This window comes from Cervus elaphus, chromosome 1 (genome assembly GCF_910594005.1).
Source record: "Cervus elaphus chromosome 1, mCerEla1.1, whole genome shotgun sequence".
Taxonomy (NCBI): Eukaryota; Metazoa; Chordata; class Mammalia; order Artiodactyla; family Cervidae; genus Cervus; species Cervus elaphus.
The window spans coordinates 11,704,559-11,730,956 of NC_057815.1; the positions used below are offsets into that span (position 1 = coordinate 11,704,559).

The window sequence follows — 26,398 nt, forward strand, 5'->3', positions numbered from 1 at the left end:
CCAGCCTCTGATTCAAAAACGCTTGTTTCCTCACACTGTCTCCCAAACTAATACATTTATGATTGGCGTTCATTGACTGCAATGAAATGCTCTCACATCGATATTATATAAAGCATTGCATTTTATTGTAGTAAATGAATAGAAATAGAAATCTCCGCTGCATTTCATTGCTTAAGGAAGAAACACTGAAGTCTTACTAAAAGCTTTCTCATTACTATAAAGGCAATTTATAATAGGTGCTTTCCAGGTTCATTTGTGGGTCCTTTTTCAAGAGCAGCAGTTTATACCACATTTCTCAGATCTTGCCTGTGGAAGTGAGAGTACAGAGGTTTCCCATGGAGCTGCACGTGATGCCACACTCAGCAGTTCATGGAGTATAAGGAAAATCTTAATGCTTTATCGTTTGACATTTTAACCAAGGAAAAAACACACTTTTATAGGTTTAACTTACTGTGACATTTTCTTCTATCTCCCTTCCCCTTCAGGTATCTCCAAGGAAGCTTACTAAAAGGTATAGCTCATGCCCAACCATATTTCCAGATGACAGCACAGTCAGCGAGCCTAATCTTAGAACCACAATAAAATGGTGAGTACAACTAGGTTGCCAAGGCTGAGTGGCAGACCCCCTTCATGCTGAAAGCATCCTCGCCATACATTATTTCATTCGTTTGGTTTGTCCTTTTCAGTGATCAGGTTAAGAAACTGGGTGTCAACTCTATGTTGGCTTCAGGGACCTCTCAATATGAGTCTTCAGTTTCCATGTTAATCATAGAGTACATGATAGAAGGGAAAGTCAGTTAGCAAGTGAGAAATCCCAGGAAAAATGTAAACCTCATTTGATTCATTTCTATTGTTAAGACAATGTTGAACATAATGAGAAACAGAGGTACCTGTTTATTGTATGTTTCTAGAAAAAAAATTATTTCTTTATGAGTTGGGAGAGTCCTACAACTATGTATACTAGTTTGGAAGCTACCATTAGAAGAAGGAACAGCTTGTCCCCTATTGGCACTGAAGTGAATCTGCAGTTAAATTTAACTGGACTTGGTCAGATTTATCCCACCGTGCATTTTTTTCCTGCAATATTTCTGTAGGAAATTTTACTTCTCCTTCCTCTCCCCCAAAGAGGGGGAAAATATATCAAAACCGTTTTAAGGGGCATACTCTCAAGCTTAATTTCTCCATAGATGAAATTTGTTCAACTGAGATTTTAACTTAATAGACACATTAAATTTTTGTTTTTGTTTTTGTTTTTTAATTTTTGTTTATATATGTGTATCTCTAACACACTGTATCAATCAAAGCAGAGAACAAAAAAAGAGATGAAGTTTCAGAAACAAGGCTGTGGCCAGGCTTATACTTAAGAAGACACGAACAGTGTTACAATGACGAAAACTATTCCTCAACTTCTGGAAGCCCCTCATAGTCCACAATTGGAGATGCACAGTTCAAAACGCCCTAATCATGGGAATGTTCAAGTTTATTTAAGAGAGAGAATTAAAAACGAAACAGGATGCAGACCTTCCTGCCTCCCTTGGGGTTGTCCATGGAACATTAAATAATGTCTTCTTAGCATATGAATGTTGACTTTCCAGAACAGTTTGGGAAATGCTACTTGAAAATATTAGTATCCTAGTTTCATTCTTTTACAAGTGGTTGACCAGCTTTCCCAGCACCACTTGTTAAAGAGGTTGTCTTTTTTCCATTGTATATCCTTGCCTCCTTTGTCAAGATAAGGTGTCCATAAGTTCATGGATTTATCTCTGGGCTTTCTATTCTGTTCCATTGATCTGTATTTCTGTCTTTGTGCCAGTACCATACTGTCTTGATGACTGTGGCTTTGTAGTAGAGTCTGAAGTCAGGCAGGTTGATTCCTCCAGTTCCATTCTTCTTTCTCAAGATTACTTTGGCTATTCGAGGTTTTTGTATTTCCATACAAATTGTGAAATTCTTTGGTCTAGTTCTGTGACAAATACCGTTGGTAGCTTGATAGGGATTGCATTGAATCTATAGATTGCTTTGGGTAGAATAGCCATTTTGACAATATTGATTCTTCCAATCCATGAACACGGTATGTTTCTCCATCTGTTTGTGTCCTCTTTGATTTCTTTCATCAGTGTTTTATAGTTTTCTATGTATAGGTCTTTTGTTTCTTTAGGTAGATATACTCCTAAGTATTTTATTCTTTTTGTTGCAATGGTGAATGGTATTGTTTCCTTAATTTCTCTTTCTGTTTTCTCATTGTTAGTATATAGGAATGCAAGGGATTTTCGTGTGTTAATTTTATATCCTGCAACTTTACTATATTCATTGATTAGCTCTAGTAATTTTCTGGTAGAGTCTTTAGGGTTTTCTATGTAGAGGATCATGTCATCTGCAAACAGCGAGAGTTTCACTTCTTCTTTTCCTATCTGGATTCTGAAACTAGAACACTTTCTAACACCATACACAAAAATAAACTCAAAATGGATTAAAGATCTAAATGTAAGACCAGAAACTATAAAACTCCTAGAGGAGAACATAGGCAAAACACTCTCCGACATAAATCACAGCAAGATCCTCTATGACCCACCTCCCAGAATATTGGAAATAAAAGCAAAAATAAACAAATGGGACCTAATGAAACTTAAAAGCTTTTGCACAACAAAGGAAACTATAAGTAAGGTGAAAAGACAGCCCTCAGATTGGGAGAAAATAATAGCAAATGAAGAAACAGACAAAGGATTAATCTCAAAAATATACAAGCAACTCTTGAAGCTCAATTCCAGAAAAATAAATGACCCAATCAAAAAATGGGCCAAAGAACTAAACAGACATTTCTCCAAAGAAGACATACAGATGGCTAACAAACACATGAAAAGATGCTCAACATCACTCATTATCAGAGAAATGCAAATCAAAACCACAGTGAGGTACCATTACACGCCAGTCAGGATGGCTGCTATCCAAAAGTCTACAAGCAATAAATGCTGGAGAGGGTGTGGAGAAAAGGGAACCCTCTTACACTGTTGGTGGGAATGCAAACTAGTACAGCCGCTATGGAAAACAGTGTGGAGATTTCTTAAAAAACTGGAAATGGAACTGCCATATGACCCAGCAATCCCACTTCTGGGCATACACACTGAGGAAACCAGATCTGAAAGAGACACGTGCACCCCAATGTTCATCACAGCACTGTTTATAATAGCCAGGACATGGAAGCAACCTAGATGCCCATCAGCAGATGAATGGATAAGGAAGCTGTGGTACATATACACCATGGAATATTACTCAGCCGTTAAAAAGAATTCATTTGAATCAGTTCTAATGAGATGGATGAAACTGGAGCCCCCTATACAGAGTGAAGTGAGCCAGAAAGATAAAGACCATTACAGCATACTAACACATATATATGGAATTTAGAAATATGGTAACGACAACCCTATATGCAAAAACAGAAAAAGAGACACAGAAGTACAGAACAGACTTTTGAACTCTCTGGGAGAAGGTGAGGGTGGGATGTTTCGAAAGAACAGCATGTATATTATCTATGGTGAAACAGGTCACCAGCCCAGGTGGGATGCATGAGACAAAGTGCTCGGGCCTGGTGCACTGGGAAGACCCAGAGGAATCGGGTGGAGAGGGAGGTGGGAGGGGGGGATCGGGATGGGGAATACGTGTAAATCTATTGCTGATTCATATCAATGTATGACAAAACCCACTGAAAAAATAAATAAAATTAAAAAAAAATATATTAGTATCCTTATCATTAATTTTACTTTTCTGTCTTAAAAGTATAATTAGCCTATAAATTTAATTTAATTTTTAATGTGCAAGGCTTTTTATTTTTAGCTATTTAAATGATCAGTAACTTCTAACTTTAATTAAAAACAACCAGTTCACAATCATAATAATGTAACTTTCTTATAATATTAGTTTCGGTCAAATCGTATTTCAACAAAAACTGAGCCCCATTGCTCTTTAAAGTCCTGAGTTTTGGCACTTCTCTCGTAATCACTGAATGTTTTTATTCAGCCAAGACTCTAAATCTGTGGGTTAAAAACTACTCTCACTGTGGCTAGACTCACAGCTTCTTTTGAATTCAAAAGAGCCTGATGTTCCAGTATATAATTCAGAAGTAGTTTTAAAGATTAACCTTGCTCAGACAAGTAGGTTTCATGCTTTTTATTCTCAACCTAGTCTTAGTGTTTGGAAATAAAGTAAATTTTTTTCTCATTAAGTTTTAAAAATGACCATTCACATTCATTATTGATGAAATAAAGGTTTACTGAGAAAATTAATAGGGCAAATTGGCTTTTAGGAATGATCTTGAAAAATACGATGGGATTAGTTTTCATTTGGGGTAGGTGAGCCTTATTAGAATCACTTGTGCAACTTTTTCAAGATGTATGTCTCTGAACACATACATGAATTCCACCTTTCCTCCCTGCCCTCAAGACACAGTCTGTGGGTCTATCTGCCTCTCTGTCCCTGTGTCTCTTTCTCTCACACACACACCCCTTTTGACAAGCTGAGGAATGATGTGTGAGGCATGATTTCATAGACAAAAGCATCCTGAGAGATTCTGATCTTAACCCTGACTCATTCATTCCTAGACTTGGCTGCACGTTGCAGTCACCTGGGGAGCTTTAAATACAATCCTGTTGCCCAGGTCGTACCTAATGCAGTTAAATCAGAACATTTTGAAGCAGAAGCCAGGCAGTGTTTAAAGCGTCCCGGGTAATCCAGTGTGCAGCTGACCTTGGGAACCACTCTCTGCTTTGAGGGTAGGAGAAAGAGAACTACTTCTGATAACTGGTGGGACGTTGAGTAAGTCAATTTTAAGCCTTGATTCTCTTATTTGTAAAATGGGTTAAGTATCATATTAGGTTCAGTTGCCCTTTTTATCGTGTAACTTTTAATTCTGTGACTTTAAAATCAATTTGAAGAAACTTTGAAGCACTATAGAAGTATCCATCTTTGATGCTAACAGTGTTACAGGCCTTTCTGCAAATGCTAAGATTCTATAGAGGAGTTACAAAATTCAGATTTGCCTTCTCTCTATTATTTTGAGTTTCATTTTAGATACTGAGAACAAAGGGAAGCAAATAACTTAACCAGAGAACCCCTTAATTGCCTAATACACAGCATCTGTGAATAACTTAGGGCTATAGTAGTGTAAAAACTATCTGAGGACTTGTACCTGTTGGTTAGTTAATACTTTATTTAAAATAATGTGGAAATACCTGTCATTAATAGTGTACTGTGTTGTATTGTGCTGCCTTATTAGCAGTGCTTATTTCAGGATAACTAGGCCTATCATCAATTTTGTGACTATAAAATTTTGCTATTAAATTTTCTAATAATTATGTGTGAAAGTGATTTTAAATCCATTTTATTTGATATGGAGCACTTGTATTACTTACTTTTAGAGAAATAATGGAAAATAGATGTGTTAGGGGGACCACCGAACGGAATCAACTGAAATGCAGTGCCTAACAAAAAGCCACACGCACAAAATCTGTATGGCTTAAATTTAACCATGTGGATAGATGATGTAACTTGTATGGGATGAAAGATTCTGTGCATAGAAGGACAAATGACCGGGGAAATATGTAAGAATTTATATATTATAATAATCAACCCAAACATGTCTTCTAAGAGCACATCTATATTTTGGGTCTCCTAATTTTGCTAAAAGCCAAAGAACCTAAAACATGGGGGATACCACCTATGGGTACTGCTCTGAATTAGGGGGTGTGGGGGCCACCGGGCATCTGGATGGTCTTACCTCTCTACCAACCCTTTAAAATGTCTTCAGGCCTAATGTGATAAAAACCAATTATTACAATATTTTTTTTTCCTCCACAGGGTGAGCTTAGAAATATATAACCACATAAAAAACAGGTGAGCTCTTTTAAAACCTGTCTTGTTATTCCAGCTAATTAATTTACACAGTATCAAGTTTAGTGTTAATAACAATGGACAGTATTAGAGTAAGCTTTTACTGTTAGGAGTCCTTTCATTACAGTATTGAAGTGAATCATTTATTTTTATTTTGAGACTCTTAATTCTTTAAGTTTTATGTGGTTTACATGGATATTTACTGTATTAGAAATTGAAATTTAAAATTTAAAAAATTAAATCCACTGTATGTGAAAACAGGCTTTCCTCAGCACTGCTGAAGTTCTGAGCCGGATGAGGCTTTGGCGTGGGGTGCCACCCTGTGTGCCGCAGAGTGTTTAGCAGCACCCCGGCCTCTGCTCTGTAGGTGCAAGTAAGGTGTTCTGCTTCTCTCCACATTAGGACAGGAACACTGTCTCCTGAGGGATGAGATCACCATCTGACTGGGGACCCCAGTGTTTAACATAAGTCATTTTTTTAATGAAAAATAACCATTTTCCACAACAAAATAGTGGAGAGGATAGTATCTCATTAATAGGAGACAGTTGATTCTCATGTCAACATTGTCTTCAGTCATTTGCTTTGAAGAAGCAATATGAAGATCCAGCTACATGCAGACATATAGTTGGGAAAAGGTGAATTTTTAAAGCCTTGAGATAATTGGACATATTCTTTGATACTGTCCCCAAAATCCACATGTGCCAGTTTATTAAATTAGTTAAGATGGAGTTCCAAGTCATTATCAGTGAACTTGAGGTAGATACTATGTTAAATTAATGCCCATTGATCTGTCATGCATACTGAGTGGATCTTTTTATCTGTACATGATTTTATATTATACATTGTCATTTGCAAAGTATTGGTTCACATGTCTTCAGACAGTGTCAAAAACTCACTCTTGTTAGTATCACTACCAGTCTTATCAGGAAAGTCTTTAAGTATTGATAAATCAAGCTCACCATAAATAACACACTGGAAGGTACAAATTTTCCAAAAATCCTAATATTTTTAGCTTGATGGTTTGAATTTTATCATTGGCAACAAATAGTTTAGAGTTTTCTTTGAAGTGACAGGCTCACTTTGTTCATTTTTGAAAAAATGACTGTCAATTGGCGTTTCATGAAAAAAGTGGTTTAAATATGATGTTCTAGGGGGAAGAAAGTGACTTGGTTACCAGTAAGTTACAAATGCTCTTCCTTAGCACAGCCATATTTCAGTCCATACAAGCGCTTAATGCATACTTTCCGCTTACTCAGAATATGAAGAAGAAGAGTAAAGGTTTAAGAACACTTAATTTTTACTCTTTCATCATGGATGTTCTTAAGTGAAGCAGATTTTTTACATTCATTTGGCCAGGAATAAGTGAATGACTTCTAATTTAGTTTCATACCACTGCCTTGATTCACACTCAGAAATGAGCAATTTTACCCACTTTTGCTTTTATACAATCATAGTTAAGTGTCAAACAGGGTAAAGGCAGGTGATGTCTTGGTATTCTTATAAAACACGTTTTGACCTCTTGGACTTACAGGATTTCTGAAGAGGGGCCAGGGGAGATTCCTATAGAGGCCTATAGACCACATTTGCAGAACTACTGTTTAAATGGGCACAGTGTAGTAGTGTGGTGGAATTTAAAAGAAAAAGCCTGGTCTCTCTTAAAAGACAATTAAAATTTTTAACTCAAACTATTTAAAAGAGACAAGAAGAAATAAACAATAAGAATATAATATGAAGAACAAAAGCGGGGTGGAGACAAGAAAAAATCATGAATCTCATATTTACATTCATTGAAGTTAGAAGACTTTATTGCCTACTACTACCACTTTATAAAATGTTCTTGTATATTCCATTGTGAGGTTAGTGAAGTGGAAATGTATTGGTCTACGAACATTGCCTGTTAGAAGGGGTCTGTGTGGGTAAAGGCAGCTCTGGCTGGTTATAGAAGAGATTTCATGCAACTTGGTGTGCTGAGTATAAAATAGGTCAGAAAACCTTTCTAAGGGCAGAATCCAGGAGAATATGTAAAACTGTTTGCTTTATTAAGGTTAAGCTTCCTCTACTCCTCTCTCTACTTTTAGCAGATATTTTACTAAGCTAGTAACTCCTGAATTAATTTTTAAAATACACATTCTTATTTTATAGAGATTCTAATAGGTCCTTGGACATTTTTGATGAGAGATCACATCCACTCACAGTAAGTGTCACTTTTATTGAAGGTGTATTTTTCTCTTATTACAGTTGTGTTTATTTCATGCTGATTTGCTTTGAAATTAATTACTAGAAGAAAATTATTGCCTCCAGCTCAAAGCCAAGATTGTCTTCCTTTAAGTCTTCTTCCCCCACCCCATATTATGTCAAGTAATTTTACCAAAAGCATGTTGTGTCAGGGGTGTGACTGATAAGAACCAAGTTACGCTTTGTATGACGAATGAGCAGGTAAGTAAACATACACAAGCAACAGAAAATGTAGGTTTTTAAAGGATGATTTTCCATAGCGTCACACAATATAAACATTTCCTAACACATATGTAAGACCTCTAAGGAGAAAATTTAAAAACTGTTTAAATTTTAAACTAATTAAAATGACAGGGTTTAAAAACTCACTTCTTCAGGTGCTCAGTAGACACATGTGACTGGTGACCGCTGTGTAAGAGAGCACACTCTTAGAGCCTCTGGTTACAGGACACTGGAAAGGTGTTTTCATAGTTGACTGCAGAAAAGTCTGATGACGTACAATGATCAGCAAGACTTTGAGCCTAAAAATAGTTTGCATTTGGTTAGAATTCTTTGGGGAAGAAGGTGAAAATACATTTTCTGAGGTTGTGCTTGCATTTTTCTTTAATGAATGGTAGTGAGTATTGAATCACTATGGTACTTTAGGATCCAATTGTTTATATTTAAAAGACTACAAGATATGTCACCTAGTCAAAATTATTTTAAGTAGCACGTGGGCCCACGTGTGAAGATTGCTATCTTGAGGGTACTTTTAAGTATTTTTCTTCAGTGGATACTTAACACTGTGTTTTTTCTTCTTTCAGCGAGAAAGGGTTCCGGAGGAGTACTTTCAGCATGATCCTGAACCCAAATACATCTACAGATTTGTGTATGCTCTCTTCAGTGCCGCCCAGCTGGCTACTATTAAATGTGCAATAGTGACTTTGGTAATATATTTTTCTCTTAATAGAAGCATCTCTAGAAATTTTTTTCTTGTACAGAAGGTATGGGCCTGTTTTTCAAATGAAAGTAGGTTCCTGAAATGATCATCAGAACTTTATTAAAGAGAAATGTATCAAAAGGAATGAAAACATACAGATTTGAGCTTTAGTAATCATCATGATTTAAAATGTTGCCACTGCTTTTCTCATCACAAAACAATTGATGTTAAAGGCAGCAGGAGAGACTTCTGGTTTCTCCTTCCACACCTCAGGATGCATGCACACACAGGGCACACAGGCGCACACCGGCAAAGTGTGCTGGGTGGTAGGATGGAGGCGATCACTGAACTTCCTGGCCCACGGCAGGTGTAGATTCAGTGTGTTTCTGAGTCTCAGGCTGTGTTGCCTAGGCAGTGTGATGTGTGTCTTGATTGAGACTGACTGCCTTCACCTCCCTGACCTTGGACGACAGTGTTAACCATCTCTACTGTCCCCTGGTGCCGGCGTGTGAAGGTACCCAGGACTGGGGTGTCAGCAGTGCTTGGAAAGGCTTTACTCAGGTTAGCCTGCCGAGCTCCAGCTATGTGAGGACCTTTCTGTCATCCATACTGAATTCCTGTGGTAAGATTTCATCATTTGACTAATACATCATATTCAGCTGAGAGGTCGTTGGGATTGCCTAACTCCTCCCTATAGCAAACCCATAGGGGAAGGTCAGCTGCATGGTCTGGAGGGAGGGCCTGCGTCCACCGCTGCCCGCGCCCCTGCAGGCAGAGTGTAGGAGAGGAGGCTTCCCCTCAGTGGGCCCGGGTCAGACGCAGGCCTTTTCTTGGAGCTGCGAGCCAGGTACAGGGCTCAGTTGGCATGTGCTTGAGAGAGGCGGGAGTGGCGCTGGCACGTGGAGAGCTGGGAAATGCAGGCAGGAGAGGGTGTGTGGGTTGGAAGAGGGGCATTTCTTTGTAGACAAGTTAAGCCCGATGGACCTGTGAGACAGCAGAGTGACAGTGTCTAGCAGTCATTTGACTGTATGGGATTGGAGCCCGAAGCTGAGCAAGAGGCAGGGAATTACGTGTAGCTGTTCAAATGCAGAGAAAGTACGTTAAATAAAAGTTGAGGAGAAGATAGATCTGTGGGGACTGTCAGCACTCACAGGACACATCCCCAGAGGAGTGGCCGGAGTGGTAGGAAACCCAGGACAGAATCAGAAGAGCTGCCAGGAGAGCTTGAAGAAGGAGAGCATGGTGCACGTGCTGAGTGCTGCCAAGGAACTCCTTAGGGCATACATGGGCACCAGATGCCTGCCCGTGTCACGGTTCTAAGTGCTGGGCATAGAGGAGAGTTCTTGCCTTTCTGAGGTAAGTATAGCAGACATAAGGGTTTTGTTTTTCTCTAGTTTTTATGGAGTATGGTTCATTTACAGTGTGTGTAAGTATCGGGTGTACCACAGAGTGTAAGACTTTTTAAAATGAGTATTTTTAAAAAGATGACTGTTTGAAGTAGTAGTGAAAGCTAGAAAGAGAAAGCAAGGTAAAGGGATGGAGAGATTCGAGGGGCTTCCCTGGTGGCTCAGACAGGAAGCAGTCTGCCTGCAGTGCAGGAGACTTGGGTTCCATCCCTGGTTTGGGAAGATCCCCTGGAGAAGGGAGTGGCAACCCACTGCAGTATTCTTGCCTGGAGAATTCCCCATGGACAGAGGAGCCAGACGGGTCCATGGGGTCACAGAGTCAGACACGACTGAGCGACTTAACACATGCACGCTAGAAAGACCAGGAAGAGCCTCTTTACAGAGGTGAGATCTGAACCAGGACCTGGCTGGACTGAGGAAGATGAGGGGCCTGAGAGCACAGGCAGGGGGCAGAGCACGAGGCGCAGACAGGAGCGGGTTCTGTGCTGAGGGGTCAGCAGGGTGCCGCTGTGATCAGAGTAGGGAATGAGGGAAGGCACAGGCAATGAGGGCACAGAAGGACGATGGCATCTCACCCAGGGCCTCGTGACTAGCAGGCCACAGAAGTGACCTGTTTGATGGGAGAGCCCTGGCAGATGTTGAGCAGGCCCGTGAAGTGCACTTAATCTGAGAGGCTCTCCTGGCTGCTCTGGGGAGAACAGACTGTGGTTGGCTTTCAGTGGAAGCAGAGAAGTTAGGAGGCAATGGCAGTGATAGAAGCCAGAAGTGACGGACAGAAGAGCAGAGCCGGCAGGTGACCAGTGAAAGTGGAGATAAGAATTCCCAACAGATGGTAGTGAGATAACTCAAGTGGAGGTCTTTGGTCCCGGCAGCCAGGCGTGTGGCAGTGTCTCTCAGCTCTGAGGGCAGGCCTGGGGAGTGGGGCGCTGTGATGAAGAGTGCTGGCTGTTTGTCATGAAGGCAGCAGTGACCATGCCTCAGTAGTTTCAGGGGGGCAGTGGTGGCCAGGGGCAGACTAGATGGGCTAAGGAGAGGATGGGTCATGAGGAGCCAGTGTCAGAACATTTCCTGAAGGAAGTGTTCTAAGGGGTGGTGACGGATGGGCTGAGAACATGTAAGAAAACATTGGAGAAAATCTCTGACAGAGAGGGGGTTGTTCAAGAAGAGATGAATTGTGGGAACAGTGTTCTGCAGAAATGAGAGGTGGGACTGACTTCATTCATAGAAGAGTTAGCTTCAGGGAAAAGAAAGAAGTGTAACTTCCACTGAGACAGGAGGGCAAGTGGTGTAAATGAGACCAGGTTTGCCTTTATAAAGTGAAGCTGAGAGGAAGCTGAGGGACTGCCCCTAAGGCTGAACTGCCTCTGTCAGTGCCATAATACAGCAGAGGGGCGGACCCTGCGGGAGACTCGTTCTTGGAGAGTACTGGCGCGTGTGGAGTTCTCTGGGGAGTGGGGTGCAGAAGTTCACTAAGAGTATATAATCTCAGTAACCGTGTTTGAAACACAATTGAGTTTGGAGAGCTTTGGCAGATCGGAGCTGTCAGTCTGATAACGGGACATTTTTCTTTTTGTCAAATGGCATATATTTTCTTCTGCAGAGGTAACACCATCACAACTTATGTCTTTAGTCTTTACTCAGCTGTTAACTTGGTCTGGTTCTTTATAGAATAGCCATTTGACACATATAAAAGAAGCCATGAAGTCATCTCACAAACTACCTGGCAGATTTAGAGGAGCCCCAGGGATTCAGACATCGGCAGCTCTTAACCACCTTAGAACCAAACAAATTGACTAAGTTGCAGAATATGTAAGACCAGTGAGTTATGAAATAATGGAGATGTGAAAAATCGGGGTGTGAACAAAGAGCTCTTTGTGCGTGAATCTTCCCTGAAGAGGCCCTGAGTGTAAAGCACAGCTGCTCCGTGCTGCCTGCCCTGTGGGGCGCAGCAAGGAGGCTCCTTGACCTGGGAGGCTCCTTGACCACCAGTTATTATCTTCAAGTTCACCCTCTGAAGAGAAGATAAAGAAATGCTCAGTCTTACCAGAGTTTTACATACTCAAGCTTTATGTAAAATTGCCACGTACCCACCACCAGTATGGTAGGTACATTGCACACGGTAGGCACTCAAGCATTTACTGAACGGTTGAATCAATGCTGGGCCATACGTGCTGCCTTTTACAAGTGGGAAGGTAATAACACAATGCCTGTCTTTAGAATGCTGAGATGTCCTTTCATTCCTGCGACCAAAATTGGGTTGGAAATTCACATGGGCAGAGTAGAAATACCAGACTGACAGAAATATTTGCCTTACAACTGTGACCTGGCCTTTGGCCTTGGCTGGCCAAGCAAAAGTCTCTGTAGAACCAAAGAATAAAAGATATGTTAAAAACAGATGAAACCTATCATTCCTAACAATTCTATGACAGCTTTTAAACTGAACTAAAATCAAAGGTCAGTCCTCTACTTTTGCAGGTTTACTTAGAAAGGCTTTTAACTTATGCTGAGATCGACCTTTGCCCCACTAACTGGAAAAGAATTGTTTTGGGAGCCATTCTTCTTGCCTCCAAGATTTGGGACGATAAGGCTATTTCGGACTACTGCCAGATCCTAAAGGACATTACACTTGAGGACATGTGAGTTTGTAAGGTTACGGTGAACTGTCTAACCATTTTCCAATACCTTATTTACTCCCATAAAGTTTACAGCTTAAGATATGTTACATTTTAAGAAATGTTACATTGTGCAGAGAGCTGAATTAGGTATAAATATAAAATTAGACTTCTTTCTGTCTAGCTGTAGTATAACCATTTGTATTTCCCATCATTAATTAGTTAAATCTTGGTGTGTTACTGTTGTAATATTCTGCTTGATAAATTGAAATTACTTTTCTGGTGGTTTTTGCCATTTTACAAGCTCACTACCAGAACAACATGATGCAGTAAATAACTTCACGTCTTTCTTAAAGCTGTCTACCAGGTCCAGTCTGTTTTTAAGAGACACATGTCTGGCCTTGGAAGTTAAGTGGTCACTGCTGAGATCTTAGCACCTCCAGACTACTGAGGTTATAACTTCAACTTGAGTCACACATTGTATGTTTGTTTTTGCAGGTCTTTTCTTTTGTAATCTGAGGTTGTCTCTAAGGTTCTGTTGTTACGGAAACCATGATGTACAGATGACCAAATAGAAAGGTTTCAGATCTCTGTGTTCTGTCTCCTCCACTGTCAGGAGTGTTCCCCATGTTTAGAAGTAGGTCTGCTGAGTTAGGAAACTCCTTTGTCTCAGATAGCCCAGGAAGTGTCAGTGGGGCCTCACCCGGGGCACTCAGCAACCACAGTGGTACTTGGTGGGGCCTCGAGTTAACTTGGGGGGTTCCTCACAGATGGCATGCTCCCATGGGCGTGAAACATCAGGCTTGCTGTCTGGCTGCAGGGAAGGGCCTCGAGGGTGGGAGGCAGCAGGAACCAGAGAGGTATTTGCAGCAGACTCTAGAAGTGCTCACTTGACAGGAAAAATGTCCTTGTGGGTGGCATTTAGGAAAACGTAAAGGGGCACCTCTTTATTATACTGAACAGCAGAGGACGATCAAGGTCATGGCAGGCAGTGGCAAGAGTTTGTTCCCTTTGCCCCTGACTCTTAATTCAGATTTACCAAAGTGCATATTTACAACTGAAGCAAAGAAGCTTGTGACTAAGAGAAGGGACCAGTGATTGTTGGTAGCTGTCAAAGTGGCTTTTGGTGAAAATGTCCACTTTGATGATAGAAAGGGTCATGGTGATATTGCTGGTAGCCACCTTAGTGTTACGGCAGATAATTCGAGATAAGTAGAAGTACTTTTGGAATTTGTAGAAACTAAGGTGACGTTGAGCACCACTATCATCCATCTTTAAACTGGTTCCTTGAAGGAAGGAAAATGTGTAATCATAAACACCAGGTCTGCCATGATGGCAGCTGAAATTTTCTCAGAACCTGCAGCTAAGCTGACGGGGGCTCTGGGTCCAGTTACAGCATCAGAGAACATGCAGGGAAGTGTGTGGATGTTCATAGATGTGAGCCCAATAGCACTGATGGCAGTGTCTAGCTACAGGAAGAAGCTAATTGTAAACAGCCCTTTTCTGTGTACAACAGAATCACCAGGAGCTATGTTCGTAATAGGTTGCTTTTGTTTATGATCTTTGGAAACTGGAAAGCATTACAGCCAAGTGTTCAAGTCACATTTGTCTCATCCCCCTGCTGTTGGCTGCTATTTGTAATGGTCTCATTTTGAGTCTAAATTGAAAAATTGGCATCTATCAGCTTTTCCTTAAAAGTTTTCTAACATTCATGTATCTTGTTTGAATATATTGAGCAGCTGCTGTTCAGAAAATTTGCTGCACCTATAAATGGCATGCTCTTCAGTCATCTAGTCATTTAAAAAAAAAAAAAAAACGCAGAAGCGTATTCTGTAGTTCTAATGCCTTTTTCTTCAGTAAGTAAAGCTCTGTTAATAGACATGTTAATCCTATGAAGTACTGTATTTCCACACAATTAAAATGTATTAGTGGAAGAGAATATAAAAGGGATAGTGAAGTGCATTTATTCCCATAATAAATTAAGTCCTCATTAGCTGATTATCAAAACATTATCTGTTTTACATTTCTATAGACTTATGGCCATATGAACAGGAAATTAATTTTGGAGGTAGGTTCAGTTAGGTTTAAAGTTCAGCAAATGAGAAACCTCATTTCTGCTCACACTCTGCTCTCCATGCAGGAGAACATCAAACATTTGATGACTTACCAATGGATAAAATATTAACACTTTAAAACCAGGAAACAAATATTTTGAAAAATAAGTCACTTTCATTTGTCTGGGTATTTATCATTTGTATATAATTAACTCTTTAAAGTGATTGCTGTGAAAGTGGTAAGACTTACTCTGATTTTATTTACTTAAACATTAGACAAGCTAATGACTGTGTATGGTCCCACAGGAAAGACCTGCTCCCAGGACCCTACTTTCCCACTTCATTGAATTCGCCCCCTGCGTGCCTATGCACCTTCTGTCCTAGTCAGGGCCGGCGGACAGAGCGCAGGGGGAACTGCTCCATCGGGGTCATTGCTCAGGTGCATTTAGTCTAGCCAAGACGTCTCCCCTTAATCCTACTGCCTCCCATAGCTTGAAAAGTGTATCCCATCCTGTCCCAGGAACACCTTCTGGTCCTACTGGGATTAAGAGGAACAGAAACTTGCATTCTGCCCTTTGCCACAGTCCCCTGCACTGGAGCGGGGGGAGGGGATTCCCTTTCGCATCGCGTGTAGCTTATTTATTTATTTATCTGAGATGAATCCTTGTTGCCTCAAGAGTCTTCTCCCCTCAGAGATAATAGCAGTGGCTCTCCATGGCCCCATTTGTTGCCGTGGTGATGTGCCTACTCCTTTTGTTGGCGTGTCTCTACTTCAATAAGCCCCTTCCTGTTATCTGTGGGAATGTCTGCAAGTTCTCCAGAGCTAGTAAACAGCACACATCATTCCTGTCATCTGATGACTGTAGCGGGGCCGTGTGAGCGAGCGTGGAGCATGAATGCGCAGCTGCACTGATGGAACTCTGAGGAATGAGCCCCCGAGTCAGCAGCATGGGTGCATAAGAGGGCCGTAACCTCCCCCCCTTGTCCCAAACTCCAAGTGCCAGGACGCAGGAAGAACCACCAAGAGCTGTCCCTTGTTTGAACATGAGTGTATTAATCCAGCTGGGGAGCCGTTATTTGTTTCCAAGCTGTATTTAGAGCTGTTGTGGCACAGAATGGGGTTTCTGAAGATAGCCCAGTTGACTAAAATTGTCCTATGTTGGTTTTGTCTTCTCCTCCCCCAGGAATGAGGCGGAACTGCACTTTGTGGAGCTCCTCCAGTTTCATCTTAAGGTTTCCACCAGTGTTTATGCCAGATACTACTTTGACCTTTTCTCCTTAGCAGATGACGACAACCTGAGTTTTCCAATTGCTCCTTTTAGCACAGAAAGAGCACAGAGCCTAGAGGTAAGACTGGGGATTCACTAACTGGGTTTTCTGTCAGCCACCAAAGCCAGCGTCTGTGGCTGACTTACACTCTGCAGTGACTGACAGTTTGCAGAGCTTATTAACCCATTGGCATCTTATTCCCTGTGTCTTTTATGGGTTAGACAGAGATATCACATTATTTTTTAAAAAAAATTACAGATATCTCTTATGTAACCATAATTCAGAATATTTTAAATCAGATTTAATTGTTCTTAATGGTTTTCCATTTGAACCTCCACACTTACATATAACCATACAGGAATAATTCTTATAATTGTGTCCCTAATCATATGTACATTGATAATTACTTACCATTCTTAACTGCCTGAGCTTGTAGTGTGTGTTTGTGTATCACAGTTCAGCCCCATGAGTTTATTAGACCAGAAGCATCAGGGGCTAACCTGTGAGACCTATACTTGGAAATTAGAATGTGGGTTCAGAAACTGGATGTAGAAAGTAGGTGGGTTTTTAATGGAAGTGGTAACATACATGGGATGAAGGAATTTGTAGTAGTGATTTGAAGAGTAATTTGAAGTAGTTTGTGATTTCTGGTGGGTATACAGCAAAATTTACAACTGAAATGAATACATATAAAGTTGACACTTTTTCTGGTACCTTGGTACTTTAGAAATAAGACATTTTTCTACAATAATTTACATGCATGTGAAATAGCACCTTGTAGTGCTTCATCACTAGACCTTTCTTGCCTTCAACACACACCTACCCTCATTAAAATGTTCGTAGTGTAGTAAATAATGAAGACTGAATAGAAGTTGAATAGCTGGGTAAACACTGATTTTGCTCAGGTGTGTTCATTATGCTTAAGGACCTAGTATGTAGGTAACATCATATTGCTGTTAGATGGGGCCTATTTTGGGAACCCAGTTTTTAAATATGTTCCTCCCTGCCCCAGCAATCTCATCATAGCCCTTGAAGAATATTATCTTAGGGAATCAGCAGTGTAGATATGAGCTATCCAAAGTAGCAGCAACTGTCAACCTAAATGAATGCAGATGTGTGGCTTATCAATGCTGCTTTCTTTAAGGTTGGAACTTTTTTCCCCCAATTATACTTATGTTCTATCTGATTGACTTTCTTAGGCCATCTCCAGACTGTGTGAAGACAAATACAAAGTGGGCAGAGTTGCTGTGAGAAGGTCTTTCAGCGCTGATCATTTCATTGGTATTCAGCGCTCCAATGCCATCCTCTCATGAACAGAGAGAGGTGAGGGGTTGTAACATCATGAACCCCTCGTAACAAGGACTGGAGAAATACCACCTCTCCTGCTCAGAAACCAGCAAAGTTAGTATTTCACCCAGAAGAAAGACACTGAATTCAAGAGACTTGCAGACAGCAAAGGTTATGGTCATAGGAAAAAACTGGACCTTGTCAAGACAACACACTCTTCTGTCCTTTTTAATGTAAACAGAGTTACAAAAACCACTCCAAAGCTAAAAGCTCCCAACCCACCCACAGATATTTGCTTACTGTGTAGGCCGATAACTGTGAACTATGTGAGGTTTTTTTAATAGTTTAAATTTTTAGACTTTAAAGACACTAACTGTATAACTTTTACTTTTTCCTATTTTTCTCACCCATATTGCTGCATATTCCTTTAGAATCAGTGCAGTATTGCCGTTCAAACACGGGACTCCTGACAACTCATATAGCCACTTAGGAACAGACTGCTGTAGCACTGTTAGGTTTTGAAGGATTCTTCCTCCCTATTTCATTGAAGCTGCTAGTCATTTTTGGCAATCAGTTTAAACCAAAAAGCTGCTGAATAACACTTGTCATTCAGTTTTTTTGCAAGCACTACTTATTAGCATATTAGCATGTTTGGGATCATAAGCAGAGAAAGTATGTTGTTACCTGCTTCTATTGGGTCCCTGCTGCGTTTCTTGTTAACTCTAATGGTGCTTCTCATTTTCTGATGATTTTCCTCTTTGTTAAATACTTGTATTAAAGGATATTTTCATAATTGCAGCCAACCTGTTAGTCCAGGAATAAGCAGATAGTGAAATAGAAGGTGTCCCAAAAGTCTTGGTGCAATTTTAAGCTTTAATACAGTGTGCTTGGACACTCCAGGACACTGCCGTGGAAGTATAAATGCTACAGACGCAAAATGTGACTTGAAAGTTTACTTGAATTTCTTCTAAACTCATTTGGTTTTGTAAATCTTAGATGTTAAGCTTTTAATTTGAATTTTTTGTTTCAGTCCCTCTTGAAGATGGCAAACAATAGGCTAAAACAAAAGATTAAAATTAAGAGCTTAATGTTTAAAATTTACAAAACTAAATGAGTTTAGAAGAAATTCAAGTAAACTCTCAGGTGATGTTTTGTAAGTTTGTAGCATTTATATTTCTACAAGTATCAAAGCTTCAAATTGCACCAAGACTTCAGGAGGATATCTTGTATCTTTATAGACCTGGCCTCCTCTTTTTAAAATAGTCCTTTGCCTGGCTGGGCTGTTGATCTGCTTGAGCCCGGAAGTTTCTTTTTTATAGGTTTGGTAAAGGAATTACGAACAATAGCATTAGTTATCGATAATAAACTGAAAGGAACTGGACCCTAGTAGTAGTGACAGGGAAGTAAGCGACATGAAACAGCTTTTCTGTTCTGCGTGTTAACCTGGCTGTAGGTGTGTCAGTTCAAGTTGTTACTTGAGGAAAGATAAATCTTAGGAACCCTTACCTCAGGCTTTTTAAAACACAGGGTACCACTTAGCCACCAGGAAGCCCATTAAAAGACAGGGAGGTCCAGTAATCAGTCTTTTAGGAAATTGGTAATGATGTCACCTAAATGTGAAACATTAAAAAAAAAAAGTGTTCTCAACTATGTAAAATCTTTCTCCTACCTTCTCAAACATAATCCTAGGAATTTTGCCTGTAAACAAAGCATTTCTGGGCTATAAATACTTTCTCTCTTTATAGCAAGGCTTCACATTATATTGAGTGCCACAGGTTCCATCATTTTTAAAGGACAGAGACATAAACGATAAATAATGGATATAAAATATTACAGTCTACCACCTCAAAAAATGTTGTTTATGGAGCTTGGAGATTCAAGTATCGATTGCAGTTTTATTTTGAAAAGGATGCTACAACTTGTGTGGTTTTTCTTCCTCATGTTTATATTAAAAGAAAAGAATAAAAGTATTTTAATTAAAATACGTGGCTGTTGTGCACCTTCTCACTGCTCACGTAACATCACGGCTCTGCTTAGCGCAAATGTTCTCAATCCGCTCTGATAGGCAGGCCTGAAAGCATTTTCCGACTACCCATTCAAAAGTTTCTTTGACCGTTGCCTTTAGTTAAGAGGCATTTATTTCTTCGGCTTATGTTCTTTTCAACCAGAAGATAATTTAGTACACTTAAAATCACTGGCTGTGGTGCTCAGTGGCATAGTGCATTAGATGGCACTTTGGAATTGTGTGTTATTGTACCAACAGGGGAAAAAAGCACATTGGAAGATAAAAGGTAAAACACAGAAAGGAGTTAGAGAAATACTGTTGAATCAGAACATGAGTTACTTGAGGATTTCAAGCCACTGAACAGGAAAGAAAATGGAATAAGAGGAAGTAGAACTGCGGTTGTTGTAAAGAGGGTGATGTTAAACAAGCCATGTGATGTACCAGATCACCATCAGGTTTCTCTAAGACCCTAGTCACTGCACTCGCGCAATATTCCATCACTCCTGATAGTATTGTTGTGTCTTCATCCACCTTAATTCACTACCTAAGGTCAGATCTTTTAACTTTGTTCTTGGTAAGTTGTTGATTAGGAGAAATAATCTGAATTAGTGCAGAAGGAGAGAAAAACTATGACAAATCACTAAGATAGTTTGTACCATGTAATAATATGCCAGTTACTAAGCAGAAATGCTGTCACATCTTGAGTGGTCAAAGGTTAAAAAAAAGTGGGGGTAGGAACACTGCTTGGACACGACTGTAGTTTGAAGACAAGTTAGAATCACTAAACATTGCTCTTTCAGTGTTAATTCTAGAGACAATTACAGCCATTTTGATAAATGGAAAACTTAAAGATTCTCATAAGTACTATAGGGCATGAAAACTAGTTCCTAGTAGGGGCAATAGGGTAGTGTTGAGATTTTATACCTAGGAAGAGTTTATTCCCTAAAGTACTAAGACTATAAAAGAATACCTCAACTCAAATTTATTTTCATTTTTAGTTTTTGGAATATACTGACGGTGCAATTTTAACTGGAATACTGTGAACTGAACTTTATAAGGACAAGACAAAGGTTTCAAATCTATGTATGAACCAAATGAAATTGTCATTTTTCTACATTAAATTCACGTGGTTCACCCTAAGACAACTTAGGGCCCAGTGTTTCTGAGAAGTTTTTTCCATTCTGTATCAGATTCTATCATGACCCTATTCTATCACATCTAAAGTACCCTGTATGCCCATTATTGAAATTCAACCTTACAAAGTCCTGGTTTTATAACAACTCATGTTTCATTTGTTAGTTTTCCCATTTTATAAGATATACCATTACTTGATTTTTTAAAAGTGCTGATGAAGTCAGTATTTACTGGAAAATCATTCACTCTATATTTCAGGTTATGCAGTGTTTTGGGAAGTGTTTCCATACAGCATGTAGGTTACCTGAACTCTTTGATCACACAAGCCTTCTACCACGTGTAGAGTGACTAGGACTGTTCCTCGCCCAGAAGCCGTGGTCTGTGAGTTCAGAGCTACTAGGTAAAGCACCTGATGGCTGGCAGAGCCTCTCTCAGGCAAGCGCTAGTTTCTGTGCAGAATCTGTCGATTATCCCTAGCATCTACCAAGGATTAGATCACCTAAGATCTCAACTGTTGGCTACTTATCACCCTGGCCGGCCTGACACTGCCAGCAAAAATAAAATCCAGGAGCCCTTCAGCAAAGTCTGGTCCCTTGTACACAGGTGCAGTCTGGTTTCGGAGGCAATTTAGTCTATTTTAAATGGGTTTGGCAGATGAGAGAACAATTTAATGTGAAACAAATTTTAAGAATACCAGTTTGTGGTTTAGGGAACTCTAGGATGCAGAAAGAACTAGGAAAGTGAAACAGAAATTAAGAGGAATCCAGAGTCAAATGAAAAGTGGTTAACATTCTTTAAAAAAAGGCCCAGGTATGCAAAACAGAAAAAGAGACACAGAAATACAGAACAGACTTTTGAACTCTGTGGGAGAATGTGAGGGTGGGATGTTTCAAAAGAACAGCATGTATACTATCTATGGTGAAACAGATCACCAGCCCAGGTGGGATGCATGAGACAAGTGCTCGGGCCTGGTGCACTGGGAAGACCCAGAGGAGTCGGGTGGAGAGGGAGGTGGGAGGGGGGATCGGGATGGGGAATAAGTGTAAATCTATGGCTGATTCATATCAATGTATGACAAAACCCACTGAAATGTTGTGAAGTAATTAGCCTCCAACTAATAAAAAAATTAAAAAAAAAAAAAAAAAAGAAATTACCAAACAAACAACACGTCATTTCTGTTTTTTCAAAAATACAGGAATAACATTGGTGCAAGATAAACTGCTAAGTTAGAAGCATAAAATGGATACAGGAAAGTAATCTTCATAAAAAAAAAAAAAAAAAAAAAAAGGCCCAGGTAAATGTGAAGGGAGCTAGTAATTTGAATATTAGAAAAATTCAGCCACAGCCTCAGAACCTAAGGTACTCAAGAATGTGTCCATATCTACTCAGATTGTTCTGACTTTTTCTTAAAACATCTATTCCTTCATCCTAGCATTCTCATTTCCAACCTTGACTTCTGGCTCCCCAGACGGTGGCCCTGTATTACCTCCCTGTGGGAACTGACCCTTCCAAGGGCAAAGGTTGAGTGTTCGGTCACCTCCCACTGGCCTCTCTCAGGATCATCTCAGCTTCACCCTCTGATTTTCTGCTAGTGCCAAATGTGGCAGTGCTTGATGCTGGTTACTACTGTGATCCACTTCCAAAGCCTTAGCAGGTTCCAGGAAGTACAGGATTTATATGGCTCACAGGCTAACTGGTCCCTGTGATCCCCTTTAATCAACTGCTTGGGCCCTCCTCAAGGTGCTTGTTCCCCATCTGCTGCACTCAGTCCCCTGACCTGCCCACAATTCTAGACGTATCACCTCAGGCTAAGCAGCAACCCCACGTGCAGACTCCACAACTTGTTTCACCTGGCGTTAGGAACAGATGCCTCACTCTTAAGGTAACCCCTCTCATCCAACGGAGGCAATTCCATCCCAAGGCTTAAAATCAAACTGCTATATCCACCCCCATCCCCTCCAGAACCTCACCAGTTTATTCCCTTCTGCTTCAAAATTGCATTCATCTTCCCAACATGAGGATAGGGCAGTTTGACCTTGCTTGGTCCTTTACATGTCCCAGTATTTCACAAGATGTGGTCTCTAGACCATCTTGCCTCTCATGGGCTGAAAACTTGTAAGAAATGAGGGGAATCCTGGAACAGCTAAAGAAACATTAGTAGAAAGTCTGGTGAGATCCAAATGAAGTCTGGAGTTAATAGTAATATGATAATCTTGACTTCAGTTTAACAAAAGTGCTATGATAATATGTTAATATTAGGGCAAGATGTATATATTTTTGCAACTTCTGTGTAAACCTAAAATAATTCTAAAAGTTTAAACAAGCAAACAAAACAAAAAGAACCACTTCCTGGGCCCTAGACTAAACGAATCTCAGTTCCTGGAGCGAAGCCAGGAAATCTACATTTCTAATAGGAACCCCCAATGATTCTTACACAGACACAAACTTGAAAACTAGTCTTTCAATTCTCTCCCATCCCATGCCTGAATGGCTGCTTCCTCCTCATTTTATTGATACTTACCTTAACCTGGTTTAATCCTTCAGGTCCTCTCAACTCTAAAATATAAATACTATCATTATCGCCCTTTCACAGATGAGAAAGTGCTAAGATGAGAGTACTAAAAGGTTAAGCCATCTGTCTAGGATCAAGCAGCCCATGATTGATGGAGCTGGAATCTGAGTCCCTCGTCAGTCTAGCTCCCAAATCTATGCATAGAACGCTTATACTGCCTCTCCTTCTGCTGGATGTGACCAATTAAAGAGCTGTGCAACTAAGCCACTAAAAATGCATTATGACCTACTTCTCTAGCCACCCAAGTCTAACAGGCCCCTTTTCTACTGGTGGGGAATAAGCAATGTCTTAGAAAGCATCAGGAAGATGTGTCAACTATGGAGACCTGTATGGGGAAGGCACAGTGGCTCTTCTACCAGGATCCAGCTCAGCTGCTGTATTTTCTATTCTCTCAAATGCCCTAATGTGTACCAGTCTAACAATGCTCATCTTACTTTGACACTACATTCTCTCAGGTTTGCTAAGCATCTGTCCATATTGTCAGGGAAGTGGCAACTTTAAATCAACTTACAATAGGTCCTCTGTACCCACAGATTCTGATCAGTGGATTCAATCACCATGGGTTGGAAATACTTGGGGAAAAAATTTAAGAAAGTTCCGAAAAACAAAACTTTAATTTGCTGCATACTACCAACCATTTGCATTATACTTAAAACAACTCCTTACTGAGGATTTGTATTAGACATTAGAAGTAATCTAGACATGATTTAAAGTATATGGGAGGATGCAGGGGGAAGACGGAAGGACTGTGTGTAGGTTATATGGAAATATTGCACCATTTTACATAAAGGACTTGAGCATCTGTGGATTTTGGTATTTGCAGGAGGGAAAGTTCCTGGAACCAGTACTCCACAAATATAGAGGGAGAATATATATCTCCTTATCTGGGCTCCTTGACTGGTGTTTAGACCTTAATGAAAGTGAAGGTGTTAGTTGCTCAGTCATGTCCAACTCTTTGTGACCCCATGGACTATAGCCCACCAGGCTCCTCTGTCCATGGAATTCTCCAGGCAAGAATACTGGAGTAGGTTGCCATTTCCTTCTCCAGGGGATCTTCCAGACCCAGGGATAGAACCCAGGTCTCCAGCATTGCAGGCACATAATTTACCGTCTCAGCCACCTGGGAGGCCTTCATACCAAGTTGTAAATTGAATGATCAAGTTTGGGGAGTTCATGACTGCCAAGCAGACACACAGAACAGCACCGCTTCCATCCAAATTGCTTCAGCAGTCTAGACAGAGCTGACAAAACAACACAATGTCAGGCAGTGCCTCTGCTCTTGTGTATTTCCCTTCTTCCAGTGAATCATAAAACAATCACAGGATTGGCAGGAGAAACCTAAGAAGTATATTCAAGTAAAACATGTTTTCATTAGTTCTGCTTCTGTGATTGGAGTTTGCTTAATTTCATTATCAACAAAAAGGTTGCCACTCATATCTGAAAAATCTGATAATTAAGTTAGAATCCACATAGCGCCTTCAGCCAGCACATGCTCATTCATGTCCAACTCTGTGAGATGCCGTGAACTGTAGCCCACCAGGCTCCTCTGTCCTTGGAATTTTTCAGGCAGGAATACTGGAGTGGTTTGCCATTTCCTACTCCAGGGAATCCCTTAGAAAGCAGTGTGTCTCTTTGTAAAAAGCATGAGGAGAAAAATACTTGTGTAGCATCTTTTTACTTACTTTACCATTGCTTTAATGCACTTTAAAATTTATCTATATTGGGAACAAAGAAACAAAAACAGACATTTCTTTGTTTTTCATAAATAGCTACTCTCCATATTTGATAAAAATCTCAAACCATTATTTTAGCTTCCCACAAATATAATACATACAGATTTTTTATCTGAAATAGTGTCAGCAAATTAAGTACCTTGAAACTAACATAACCACATGCAACTGCTGTTCTACTGACTTCCAGGAACAAAACAAAAAACTTTTTATCAAGATGCTCTGGATTTCCTTTTGTTAGTGTTAAGAGATTCAATATTATAATCATCTGCCAGTAATAATTTATAGATTTGAGTTGATTGTCTACAAATAAAATACCACTGGCATTGCTTTATGAGTTCTGGATTTGACATGACATCGACAATACCTCATGGGACAGGCAATACACATATGTGGAAATCAGAAAAAGTAGTGAATGCCCTGGGCTCAAACTACTGACTCGGTATGTGCCTCATTTGGCTCAGTAATAAATTCACCTGCACCAAACCCGTATCAAAAGTCACTAAATCTCCCATATATAAAAATTATTTATATACACCCACAACACATACATACTATGCATACAGTTTTTAACAACATGAAGTAATATTGTCTTCAAATGATGTACCACAGACATTATCCTGGCTGAAATAAATCCTGTAATTGTCATCAAGCTGCTAGAAGCTTTTGAGAGTTCTGAGTTGGGTTACTTAGTTACTTTCATCCTGCCTACCCTTCACCCTGCTTTCATGTCCTGGTAGCTTTTTCTTTCAGAACCACCCTCCTCAACCCAGGCAGATTTCTTTCCCAGGATCACTTGATTGGACTTTGGAGGCAAGAAAGGGCACGCTGAGGGAGCAGGCAATTCTCAGCCACTGTACCTCACACCTGCCTAGATTTGTGATGTTCTCTGTCCTGTTGGCCCCATTCAGTGTTAGAAAGCAGTGATTCAAAGCTTTGTCCCTCCTACCCGCCTTGGTCTTTCTGTAGAGCACAAAAGTGAAAGAAGCCTCTTTAGCAGGGGTGGCAGTTCATTAAAATATACAACTACGTCTCCTAGCTCTGGGGTTCCCATTCTGTACTTGAGACTGCGGGTCACGGATGCTGTTACTAAGGTTCGGTGCGGGATCCATGAGGTTTTCTCCTGGCAGCCGGTGTCAGGATTAGTGCAGCCCTAGCCCAGGAGGAAAGGGCCTAATGAATACCAACTTGGAAACAGGGCTGCTGGCACATTATTTAAGCCTGTACATGCGCACAGTGACACACAACACACACATGGGCCCGTCGTTGGAAGCGACGGCAAGAAAGTATGA

The 26,398-nt window shown here is 40.3% G+C and overlaps 1 protein-coding gene across 1 annotated transcript; it reads left to right on the forward strand.

Annotated features, from left to right (window-relative positions):
• Positions 1 to 449: 449 nt before the first annotated feature.
• Positions 450 to 19,649, forward strand: LOC122683612 (cyclin-Y-like protein 1; the record flags this gene model as incomplete). The annotated part of the gene is made up of 7 exons (XM_043887387.1): positions 450 to 586; positions 5,851 to 5,886; positions 8,026 to 8,077; positions 8,922 to 9,044; positions 12,919 to 13,079; positions 16,294 to 16,456; positions 17,578 to 19,649. Coding segments are annotated over 7 exons (786 nt in total), but the record flags the coding sequence as incomplete, so codon positions are not given.
• Between the last annotated feature and the right edge of the window lie 6,749 nt (positions 19,650 to 26,398).